Raw genomic sequence first — 12,606 nt, forward strand, 5'->3', positions numbered from 1 at the left:
AGCATACCACAATTGGGATTAGGGTTAGCACACATGCTCAAATGTCGTGCAACCTCAAGTAACATTACCAAATACCCGAGACTAGAGAAACAAATAATTTCACTTACTGCGCGTTGACTGGAGAACTGGTAGCTGCCGACGAAGAATCTTGCGACGTTAAATCGATGAGAGTGGTCAGGGCGCTCGGGGTGACTGGGGTCATCGGCGGATTGACCGAGGACACGATGGATTGAGCGGGAGTGACCGGCGTGCGGGGCGTCCCGGAGTCCACCTGGTCGAGCTGATATGATCTACAATGAACAGTGTTATCTGTTATCCAATGGGACTAACGTCAGACGCAAACGTCCCACTATTTAATGATTTTGAAGTTGGGCCAACGTCCTAAATGTTGAGAATGCATGGTTGAAGTGGAGTCATGAATTTTGGTAGTAATAATGAGTAAGGCTGCAAGGCACAGAAAATGCTGGCATATATTTATACAAATAGAAGATTTCATCAATCTTTTAATGCGAGATTTGCCGTTGAACTTCATAAGTCAGTTGTGCGAAGCAGGGCAGCAGCCTTGTTTTGGTGCATGCAATAAACTCACGATCTCATGGTGGGCGTCATGGCAAACTCGGATATGTGAGCGGAAAGCTGTCTTGAGCCTCTCGATACAATATCGTGAAGAGACGCCGGATGCTGGGTGAGGTCAAAGTTAATCGCGCCCAGGTGAAGGTTCGCGACGTTCTCCGAAGACTCTCGGCAATGGTCTGTGCTCGCGTCCAACAAACTCTTCTTTATCGAGGCTGTGGCTATCTGAAATTGCAATCACCAACACAGATTTGAATAGCAATGAAGATTTCCTCGTGGTCATATCAAAAAGAAATTATCGAGGCACTAAACAACCAAACAATTACTGCCAGATATTTTTGGGACAATACGATGATGCGTTTGAAATCTTTCAAGCAAAAATCCCACACTCAGGCTACTTACTACTGAAGATAACAAAACCGGAAACCAGCACAACAATAATGTCACAATCCAGGGTCATATGCCGTATAGAATTTAGTTACTTTTTACTATGATATAATAAAGACAGAATTTTTCAATATCTTACACAGAACCTTGAGAACTAGGCTACGGGATATCAAGTGGACAATGGGCCACGGCTATAAAAAGATTAGGAACTGCTGCACTAAAAATATGTAATCTGTTATCAAAGGAATAGTCGAATTTGCAAGATATTATAAAATGTAGTAATCAGGCAAACTCACAGAACCGTAACAGTTCTAACAATAATTATACACAAAGCAAGATCCCAGAACGCCTCACGTTTCTTATTTGTTTGCTCGCTAGATCCATCAAAGTGATGCCGACGCCGTTGAGGGTGGTGGTAAATTTCGAGGAAGCCTGACTCTTGTAGGCGCTGACTACGTTTTTCGAGTGATTCACCCGAGTCAACAATTCAGAAAGTTCCGCGTTCAGCTTCAGATCTCCCACAGCCGCGTGCATGTTCACCTGGACGGAAAATCGTTGGTGAGTAACGCTATTGAAAACATGGTACATTCAAATACGGCTTTCCGAGTGTTCTAAATCAGTTCCGAACATGAATTTACGGCTTATGAAATATCGTAGGCAATCTACATGAAAACAATGAATTTCCAATGAGAAATCCAAAGCCAACGTATCGCCGGGCGTGTTAACGAAAAGAAAAATCATTACCTTTTTCACCCTGGCGGTAACACGCAGGGCTAACGCTAAAAACGGATCATGCTGGGGCAAAGCCAACGTGTTTCTTCTACGAATCGTACTGAGGCTGATCGTGTCGTTGGCAATGGAGAGGTTTTCATTTTCGACATGCATTGTATCTGAAGTAATGATGTGATTTACGGCAACGAATCGCGACCGACCGAAGTTAAATAAGGAAACACAACGCCATGCTAGAAATATAGAAGTAGATTGGCACGATCCTACATAAAAATGAACTGAGAAACAGCAGAGAATGTGTGAGTGTCATAAACCTGTGTTTCTGCGCAATACTCATCACCAGTGACTATAACTAGACTTCGACCTTTATCCGCCTGTGTGGAAGTATTGGTACTGTCGGATTGCTTTATGGCAGTGGTTCTCAAATTTGTAGAGTGCAACTCGAATCTTGAGTTCTACTTCTAATGTAAGTACCGGTTTACTACGTTTTTACAGTCACATACTCGTAATGTAACCAGGAATCATCGATATTGGCGATTGATTTTCCAAAACCAAGCAGTCAACAACATACAATGTTGATACGCTCAGATCTGAACCTTTTTCGTTCTAAAACCCATTTTACAAGCAAGGCGGTAACTTATGACATAATTTTGAGAACCACTGATTTACGAAGAATGAGAGAAGTTGTGTTTCCTGAACTACAATTAGGCCTGCTAGACTGGAAGTATCAGCTTCTTGACGAGTTGCAGTGTTATTGTATATTGATAAAGTTTATGGGGGATACATTTTTCAATTTACAGCTAGTCATTACAAGTTCAAATTGAGACTACACATTTTCATACCAACAAAAAATAGCGTCTTTACGGTGAAAATATGTTACCAATATCAGAATTGCTATTTCAATTCTCCTATATTTGTAAGGCTCTAATTTGGACCGTGTAAATTAACGATATCGTACCTGCTTGCCTCTCGAACACCTCTACGTTATTGTCCGGCAGGCTCTCATACAAGTCCACCATTTTGTACATGACCTTAAAAACAAAATCCTGTATCAAACTAGCCTCTAACGATCGAATCTAGTAGTAGCAGTAACAACGCCGCACCTGCCAGCAGTGTGGCACTTCCGTACTTGCGGTGGATACAGAATCACTCTCGCCAGATGAGGAATTGTCATTTTCGTCGTCTTGTGTGACGTCTGTATCGTTTTTGACGGACGGCTGAATATCATCTGGGGGCGGTAGTGCTTGGATCATTTCAGCAGATAGTCTACAATACACGAGAGGTGTTATATATCAAAAAGAATTAAAGCAGGGGTTGTTAACCTGGGGGTCCATGAAAGTTCAATGTTGAAACTTCCACTATAAACTATAAAACTGACCGTGTTGTCTTAATTATAAGATCCAGCCTTATCTTTGACTTACGTCCATATTGACTTATTTCAAGTGCCCATCACACGTCACAACAGACACATGGATAATATGTAAACTATTAACTGTACTTCAACTAGTAATCAGTAATATCTACCGAATGCTCATCACTAGGGCAAGTTTTTGTAGCACTAAAATCGCGAGGAAGTTGCACAGGATTTTGACAAAAGTTGCATTTATAATTTTTGCTGAATTAGTAGGGTATGAGATACTCGAAAGGTTCCGTTGTATGACCTAGTTCCTGCAGAGCCGTCAAATTTGTTACTTTGCCATTTCACGGACATTCAAAATTACATTTTTTGCCGTTGCACAGGCATAAAAATTACATAATGCGGGAATACTTTTCCCCCAAAAGCCAAACCGTATCGCAATAGCCCCCTCCCCCTAAAACAAGTCGTATAACACACCCTAAACCCTCCAGGTCTGCAAACTTGGCCCAAGGCATTGCAGAAAAAACTTTAACAAAGTCAATAGCCTGAAAAAGGTGATCCAGTGAAAATGTAATTTTCAGCTATCTCGCCTAGGCGTTGGTGAAATGGGAATCCATCTCGAATTTTAACGACAGAAATAATAGAGCAATCTATTTACATATTGTTCGAGCACGGTCGTGCTTGGCAGGGGTAGTTGAACTTCTTGCATGCAAGCCATTGTGTCATATATTACAGTGAGATGCAGCTAACTCATCATACAGCTCTTTGTTATGCAAATCAAAGAGTATAGAACCATACTAGAAATAGTTTATAGCAGTGGCCGGGAACCTTTTTCGTCTGAAGAGCCATGTTAGCCATATATTTTCCATTTTAACTCTCAAAGAGCCATAATGTCAATCAATTGTTACGTCACAATTGAAAATTTGACGTCATGGTAGTACCATGGCCTACTAAAACCATGGTAGTAGTAGCAGTAGGCCATGGTAGTACTAATTCGAACTCACTACATGGGATTCGTCGTGGGCGTCATACTTTCTTTGTAAAAACTCGTAGGTTACTAATCATCGTGTGATAACGCAATTCCTCGTAAATAGCTGATTCCGAAAATCTAAATATTGATCGACTTCTTAATTCGGCGGTAGCATAAACGTTGCACTACACGCCCACATTTTAACGGCAGTACTAAAAAGCTACTTATCAATTTGGATGTGGATAGCGAAGCGTCATTCGTAATTTGGATTTGTAATTGGAATGTCACTTCCAAGGCAGTTCATTTCTCGGCGTAAATCAGGAAGACAATGTGTATTTGAGAACTAGATTGTCATATAGGCGTCCCCATGTCTGCTATTCTCTTGATCAACCAACGTATGGTGCAATCCAAGATCACGCAGCCCAGCGCGCGATGCCGGGTACACCGAATTCGAGAGGGATATTGGTCGCTATAGCGCTACAGCACCTTAAATTTGAGGATTTTGTAAAAGGGTCCGAGCCCATAACCCTGGATACGCCACTGCCTTTACCTCTCAAATACATGTTTATGCTGCCACGTGAATAATTATTCTGGCCGTTAAGAAAACTTACCAACAAGTTGCTGCAATATCGATAAAATTAAGTACAAATTTAAAAATATATCAAAGAGCCATATCTTATAGCCCAAAGAGCCATATATGGCTCGCGAGCCATAGATTCCCGACCACTGGTTTATAGCATGTTTTCAAATCACTTCTTTACATTTCTACGCAATATTTGATAAAAGTTGCAGTAGAAATTGGCATGAAATATACAAATATTTACATGATTACAGACGACGACGCTAGCAAACCATTCCTAATTAAGTGCGGTATCTCACTTATTGATCCTGCCCGAGCTGATATTGGAAGCTTCCGATAACAACGAAGTGGTTCTCCTGTGCAGAATCTTGAAATCTGGCGACACGGAACCGCCCGTGTATTTATTCACCTGCGGTGCCACATTGGAATCAATAAGGGCTACAGTTAGATGCTGGGAGTTAGCTCAAGGAGACGCGATCGGGTATTCGCACATATGAAACTGGTATATCAAACTATAGATAACTAACCTATGGACGGATACGAATTAGGTGACTGCACACAGCACAGTAGGGCATCCGGATATGATAAGCAATTTTCAGTAGTAAACAAGTATTGTATGGTAATGTTAGGTGGCGAGTTCAAAATTAATTAAAACTGCCCTCAAACGAAAGCTTCTATTACACTGATTGCAACAATAAAAATTATAATCTGGTAACGGCACCGAAAATCCACTGTAATCCCTCTCAAACTAAAAAATCACCATTTTCCGAACAACCGGAGTGCCGCAATACAATCACCTATACATATTGTGTCGTCTAGTACTCAAGTTGCTCAATGGCGTCATAAATATGTGGCGACAGCCAGCGATAAGATCACCATATCTGTTTAAGAAGCTGCCAGAAATGGTTTCCCGTATCCTGATACCTCCACCATGCAGTCATATGCTTTGCATCTATCCATAGGTTGGCTATCTGTAGCGAAACCCAACCTGGATATCTGTCTTCGCTTGCTGTACGTTGTCGGAAATCTGCGAGACCTGATGAATGAGCCTGGCCAGAGCCACGTCGACGTTCTGCATGATATGGTCGATGGATAACTCAGCTCCAACATTTAATGTTTTTCTGCCATACAAAAAATGCTGATTGAAACGCTTTCACTTGCGGAAAAATTCTGGGAATTGACAGTCCTAGCTGGAGTCACGAATTTTGTTTGTTTGTCGCTTGTTTTCATCATTAAGACAGCACGGAGAAAAATAGTTCTTATACTTTGAATTTACGTTTCGATTCACCGTGTTACTAGCCTTTGCTACCAATGATAGTCTATCAAAAACTTTCTACCGAATAAATTAACAATATGAAGTTATTGTTTGATGTAATTTTAAAGTTATGTGCCTGAACGCGCCTATGAGGTACATGTTTTTCGTGTATTGGTAGTGACGATTGAGGTTTCAAGGCTCCAAGACTCTTGAAAATGTTGTCTTTCACTACTCTTTTTAAAGAGAATAGCAAAGACCCAGAATTCATCGTTGTATTACCAATAGCTCCATTCAACACCTACTTGTTTTTCAGGTGATGATTGTTCGACGCAATTACGGCAGCCTTCACCAAGTCATTGCTGAAATAGATTACAACATTATACCGAAAACCCTCACAAGCGGATTCGGAATCGACTACATAACACTTGCACAGTTACAATTTAAAATCCCTCACGAAAGCATATTTTCGTGCACGACACAGGAACTTTGACGATCTTTGGATACATGATATCCATCAGCCACCACAATGTATCTGATACTTTACGCAAAAGAGTACCTTTCTTTGAGGCCGATATCGTTTTCCACAATAGAAGATTTCAACTCGATCTCTTGGCACATCAGTATCGGCGGTAGATTCACGGGTAGCAGGGCATGTCCCGGGCTGGCGTGAGGCCAAGTTGACCCGCTCGTATGATACTGTTCCCTGTGGAGAAGATACCAAGTTGTGCGAAAACATGAACTATATCATATCCCGTATAATGTAGGGTTATAATGGTTAGGAATTTTATGACACGATCACCAGATTCAACGTTACTGCAAACAAGTCATATTGGGTCCTAATACTAATATATCATCTGTTTTTTTCAAAACAGCAGCAAGAAGGCTTGAGTTCTATTGATTGCTTGGATGTGTTACTTCCCTGCGCCTTCCCTCAGTTGATAGACGACCATGTTTGATAATAAAATTCATCACATCGTTTCCCATGTTCTCATAGTATCTCAATCTTGTAATTTTTGTAATAGCTACATTATTGACAAAATAAACAAAATGAAGCAGTTGAGGCGACAAAATCCATTCCCACAGTCAAAAATAGCAAAAATTCAACTGATGAAATTTGCAGTTTCATTCAAACATTTGCCATGGACAAGTCTCCAGCTGAGTCGTTTACATGCATCCATGCTAGTAAATATTTGTGCCCCACAATTACAGTAATAAATGGACAACAATCAGAACACATTGTGTGATAACAAACCTTGCATCACGGTTGTGCTCCAACGAAGAATAGTAAGATCTTGGTTTCCGGCTTCTCATGCTTTTTCTTTTACGCCGCATCTGCCCGTCCAGGTTATACAACGGGTCGGCTTCTTGCTTGTCGACTCGCAACATCGTCAGTTTCACGTTAACCGACAGGCTGCCAAGACATACGCCTTCGATGAAGCTTTTCTCTTTGACCGATTTGATCTGAACCGGCGATTCCACGTCTAGGCCGACATTGCGCAGGAAAATTTCAAAGATGTCCTGTTTGTAAATTAATGAATGGAATAACGAAAGGAATAAAACAGGGGGTTCTTAAAAACCAGGGTACGCGAGAGAAATTTCAGGGGCACCTTGGCAGTTTTCTCCACCAGCGTTTATGGGACAAACAAGAAATGTGTTGAAGCTTACTGACTGCAGAGTATAAGGCGTAGACCAGGGGTCTCAAACTCAAATGTGCTCGCGGGCCGAATTCCTAGTTCTTTATGAAACTGCATCAATAATAGGGTCGTTCAATGTCTTTCCAAGTAGGCCTTATTTGACGGGACCTTGCAGAATGACATTCCACGCCCATTGAGAATATGTGATTTAGTGTGCAGGAATTCATGCCTGGCACAAAAAAAAATCGCATTTTAAAAAATTTGAATAAAATTGGTTTTACACTTGCTTTCGACGCTAGCCGCACAAAATTCTCTTGTTTGCCACGTTTGAGACCCCTTGCATGATAAATGACAAATTTTGTACCACACTTTCTATTGAACAGAATTTACGCGTGTGCCTTTCCCGAACACTTCTAAAAATAGTCGCCATCGCATTAAATGTGTGAAAAAGTATTTGAAAGTGTAAATGCACAGTTTTTTTCTGTTCAATTGCCTACACTCTATGCTACATTATTTTCAAGGATTGCGGCAGTTAAACTGACAAATTTGACAGTTTGAGAACTCCTGGCCTACATAGCCCTGGAGTAAACAGTTTCAAAAAGTAAGATTTAGTCGAGAGGGCGCATATGTCTAGCAGCCAAGAAGAGGCGAAAAGAACCAAATCAGGAAAATCTCCTTCACATTATACCAACTGTGTATGAGTTCTCTCAACTTGTAGCAACTTGTGTATTCAAAACAAACTTTTCCCAAGACGATATCAAAATACTGTTGAAGTAGAAATAATATACAAACGAAACTACTCGAGTAAGCGAAACAAGTAGATAAATATATTTGAGTACAGAAAAGTATGAGTTCTTCGTTACTGATCACCTCTGGCATTTAGAGATACGTCCAGCTTGCTAAGTGGGCGATGAGTCAATAAAGTTTGGGAACCACTGAGCTAGTGTACAATCACACGAAAGCGACTGCGTCACAGTAAAATACACGATGGGCCACAAAATTCCTAACCTCTGAGTTTGTAACAATAATAGCATCTCCTTTCTTGGCCTTGTTCTGCTTTCGATTGGTCGGCGGCGTGGGATTGACGAAGTCGCTGTAAAGAATTTACGTAAATTGAAGAGTCGAGACGCCAAGTTCGTGCACACCGAAACTTACGTTTCTTCGTACGCGCTGGGCTGCCGCATGAGAGGCTGCGATTCTAGATCGGCGGCGTTGACCGGAATGTCGGGGCTGGGAGGAGGGTTCGTTTTAGCCGCATTCGACATCCAGCTGAATGAAAAATTTAAAAAGGAAAATAAATAAAAATTTTTGGTTAAAAGTCGGTGATCTTTCGTTCCAACCGCAGACCGCACTCACGAAATAGTGTCACCCATTCCGACTACCAATAAACTAAGTGACAATTTGGGTTTCGGCATTCGAGGAAACACGTAACCAATCTCTCATACGATGATGGTTACATAAAAGGTGAACTTTCTACATTATCCATACTCGAGTAATGTCACAATGAGTGGTACTACAATACTCAAAGAGTAATACCGTACTCAATTTTGCCCAGACCTAGTTGTGATATTGAACTGTATTCGAGATAATGCCAATCCGACGATGCTTTAGTTTGCGTAACATGTAGGCTACATAATTATTATTGTGGACAGCAAACATAGTCCAGTGGTCACCTGTACATGCTCTTTTGCTGCTCCAAAACCAATTCTTCCGCCGAAGAAACTTGCGGATTCGACTTGCTGGTCGGCGACGCCACTCTGACCTCCGACCGTTGACCTTTTTCTGGATCGGCAACAGACGACGCGTCGTCTTCAAACACAACGATTTTAAGATGTCTGAGGTGTCGGTTTCATCATAAAGTGTGAAGTAACATGGTTTGCGAGCGAAATTATCTCAAAGTTTGCCAGACCTATGAGCAATGAGCACTACTATATAACGTCAACCTCAACCCATAAATTAACCCTTACCCAAACCTTAACCTTTGTTTCATGGTGACCCCTCATTTTGTTGGGTTATTGTATGGACCCCTAACGGCAAAATTTTGGGAGCTGATGGCAAAACAGGCCCCAATACTTACACACCTGTCTACCAGTTAGAGTACAATTGTTAGTGTTCGAATTGTCTCAGTAAAATGGTTATACTTAGTTAAACAAGGTTTGAATGGTGCTGCTAGAATAGAAGTATATACACTGGACACAGATTTGATAATTTATACTCGTCAAACCGTAATCGCACGATTCAGAATTAATCGTAATCACAATGTCTGATCATAACTACTGTGTTAATGTTCAAGGTTGATGGCAATTTTCTAACTGATTGATTCAAGGACACACTGAATGCCTATTGGTTTCAAATTAGTACCTTTTTTAAACACCGGACGCTCCACGCGTATGGGAATCGCATCCATTTGTACAGTTTCTAGATCTCCCTCCTGCCTGATGATCGGCGGATCGATAGTTACTACGAGAGAAGGTGATTTCGGTCGGTCGTACTCTTCACTTCTGAAAAGGAGATTTCTGACTGGAATTGAAAATTTCAGGAGGATGTCGACAAAAGATATTTGAGCGCTGTAAGAGTTGGCGGTCAAAAGAAGAGACATAAACGTACAACATAAATTCGTGACAGCCCGATTTTGGTACAACTCTGGGTGAAAATATTACTTGTTAGAGGTAATTTACTAAACAATCAGGTTGACGGATATGATACAAGGCATTCCTACCGAATCTCACGTTCTAAAGTTCGAAACCGATGTTCAAAAACACCGTACCTGTTGAGAATTTCGTTCCTCTTCAATTTTTCCGCCTGCTTCAACTTAGCAGAGTTGAACACGCCAGAGTAATTGCTGGCTAATTGCCGCAACACCGCAAACACGCCCTTTTTGAGGGTGGAAAGAGCGGGTAAATCCGGAGTCTGCCGGTCGAAACTTCCGACTACGGACGACACCATTTGCCTCCCGTCCGGTGTGCTGACGAGACGTTGCAACTCGTGACTGAGAAGGAAGTTTGGATCCTTTCTCAGGAGTCTGAACAAACAAAAAAACGGAAAACTTGAGAATTATTCAAAGCGACGCTTGTGACTGATATTGTGGCGCTAGGTAATGAGTTGTTTAGAGGGTCGCTATGATCAAAATTGGGGTAGTGGGATTGTGCAATTGCAATTAGTTCAGTGGCCAACTATCTAAATGACTCCTAGAAATAACCTCATATGAAAAGTATGGTATGTAATGACAATTGGTACAGCGCTATGAAAAATTTTGCTTCACTTTTTGAAACTGTAAAACATGACCTTAACGGGATGCGAAACCAACAAGTAATGTATCTTTGGGTTCAGAATGTCAACGCCTGACCAACTACGCCACTTGTGATAAGTTTCCGGCAAAAGTATGAGCGCAATTGTCATCAGCATCACTTGAAATACGGTAGTTCCTGCGCCGTCACTCATTTTGCATTAGTCCAGATACATCATTTTCAATTTCGAAAATAGTCACCTATCACCTGCTAAAAGTATGACAACCGTCGACTAAATCTAGTAACAGTACTGCAATAGTTTTCAGACTTTCATTTAATGGAGTAGAAATTCATGGCGTTATATTCAATCCCACTCGAGCAGAAACACAGAACACTTGGAAATACAATTCACTGGGTTTACACCTGATTATATAGCTACGACAGCAACGTATAGATCGCGAAGACGCAATGCCCTCTATATAGGTCACCTATATCTTCAGTATCACTTATAAATTGTCAGGCAGAGGTGCCTGTGAGCAACACAGTCTCTTTATAGCAATACAATGTCCAGTTCTTTCGTCGTATGTAGATATCACTTGTAAAGTGTCAGTTTATGACAATTAGTGATAAATCAGTGTCCAATTCTTCCGTCGTATGTAGCTACCTTTCAGGCGTAGCTCACACACAGCTTTTATTCCATCGTATGGTTACCGTTCAGACGTAACTCATACAGCTTTCAACCAGTAATTAGTCCAATTAGTAGCCAATTAATAGGCCTATCAAGCTTAATACAACCAAATACTCCAATGTATTTTTGTCAAAATCACGATATGGCAATCGGCTCACTTGGCTTTCTGCGTCAGCACGTCGTATTTCATCTTCATCAGATCCATCGGCTTCTCCGGGCCCTCCTCCCCGGTAGTGACGCGGTCCAGGACTTGCGTCAGCACGCACGCGATCACCGAGCATTGCCTCGTCAGTTTTTCTTCGTTGTAGCGCGACAACGACGTGGTCAACTGATCGGCCGGGTCCAGCCAGGACATGATGCTGGAGCTGACACAGGTAAGCAGGTTCCAATGGCGCGTTGATTTCCTGCAAACAAATCAAATTCGAATTCATGGGGTTTAACGGGATGCACAAGCTGGTGCAATGAATGATAAGACTGACCCCGGCGAAAACTTTTCTCGCGGCGGAGCTGGGACATTGATCCAAACTGATCCAATAAAGAGATCTCCTTGGCTGGCGTGCAGATTGCTGTCTTTCACAGTCCATTCGTCTTCAACGACTGGAAAATGCAGAAAATCGAGATCTATCGCATAAAAAATAGAGCTTCCAACTGTGACGTCGAAAAAGATATCAATGTCACTCATTTTCTGTTGACATTATCTATATTGATATATTTTGTATTGATCAGGTGTTCTTATCATGGTGTCCAAGAACTTTTCGGGGGTCCACGTACCAGTTTTAAGGGGTCCCTGAAAGTCTAGTGTTGAAACTACAACAAGAAACTACCTTATTTATAAGGTCTGTCCTTATTGTTAACTTACTACCAAATATGTTCATATTTTTGTGTTATTTCCAGTGCTCACCGAAGGCCATGATGGCCAAGCGAACGCTACAAGCCCTACAAGGTCTTGTCATGGAATGGAAAACTGCTTAGTTGTAGTTTTGAGATAATTTACGGTTTGAGGAATTTGGTGTAAATATGCCAGGCCAACTCCGCAGTCTGAATAGGGATGGGTGCAGGAATGGAATGTTCGGTAATTGTAGCAGCTCGAGATCGTCCGAAATCAGACAAGAGAACTTGGTGAGCGAAATATAAGAGGCCCAAAATCTACAATTAAGATGAAATCAGAGCTACTTTACTACTCCTCAAAAACAATTACGGCTTCTT

The 12,606-nt window shown here is 41.5% G+C and overlaps 1 protein-coding gene across 1 annotated transcript in view; it reads right to left on the reverse strand.

Annotated features, from left to right (window-relative positions):
- LOC145455873 (bridge-like lipid transfer protein family member 1) overlaps positions 1-12,606 on the reverse strand; it is a 72,319-nt gene that overhangs the window by 32,113 nt on the left and 27,600 nt on the right. Inside the window, exons 27-44 of the mRNA XM_080333894.1 lie at positions 11,880-11,997; positions 11,559-11,804; positions 10,253-10,507; positions 9,847-9,986; positions 9,159-9,294; positions 8,641-8,754; positions 8,494-8,578; positions 7,104-7,369; positions 6,408-6,554; positions 6,154-6,210; positions 5,585-5,717; positions 4,896-5,005; positions 2,793-2,955; positions 2,648-2,720; positions 1,705-1,850; positions 1,315-1,500; positions 590-798; positions 108-290 (exon numbers count right to left, since the gene is read on the reverse strand). Coding sequence (XP_080190020.1) covers positions 108-290; positions 590-798; positions 1,315-1,500; positions 1,705-1,850; positions 2,648-2,720; positions 2,793-2,955; positions 4,896-5,005; positions 5,585-5,717; positions 6,154-6,210; positions 6,408-6,554; positions 7,104-7,369; positions 8,494-8,578; positions 8,641-8,754; positions 9,159-9,294; positions 9,847-9,986; positions 10,253-10,507; positions 11,559-11,804; positions 11,880-11,997 — 2,767 coding nt within the window. The remainder of the gene's footprint in view (positions 1-107; positions 291-589; positions 799-1,314; positions 1,501-1,704; positions 1,851-2,647; positions 2,721-2,792; positions 2,956-4,895; positions 5,006-5,584; positions 5,718-6,153; positions 6,211-6,407; positions 6,555-7,103; positions 7,370-8,493; positions 8,579-8,640; positions 8,755-9,158; positions 9,295-9,846; positions 9,987-10,252; positions 10,508-11,558; positions 11,805-11,879; positions 11,998-12,606) is intronic.

The sequence above is a fragment of the Botryllus schlosseri genome, chromosome 14 (assembly GCF_051294905.1).
Source record: "Botryllus schlosseri isolate E-star chromosome 14, Bs_hap1, whole genome shotgun sequence".
Classification (NCBI taxonomy): domain Eukaryota; kingdom Metazoa; phylum Chordata; class Ascidiacea; order Stolidobranchia; family Styelidae; genus Botryllus; species Botryllus schlosseri.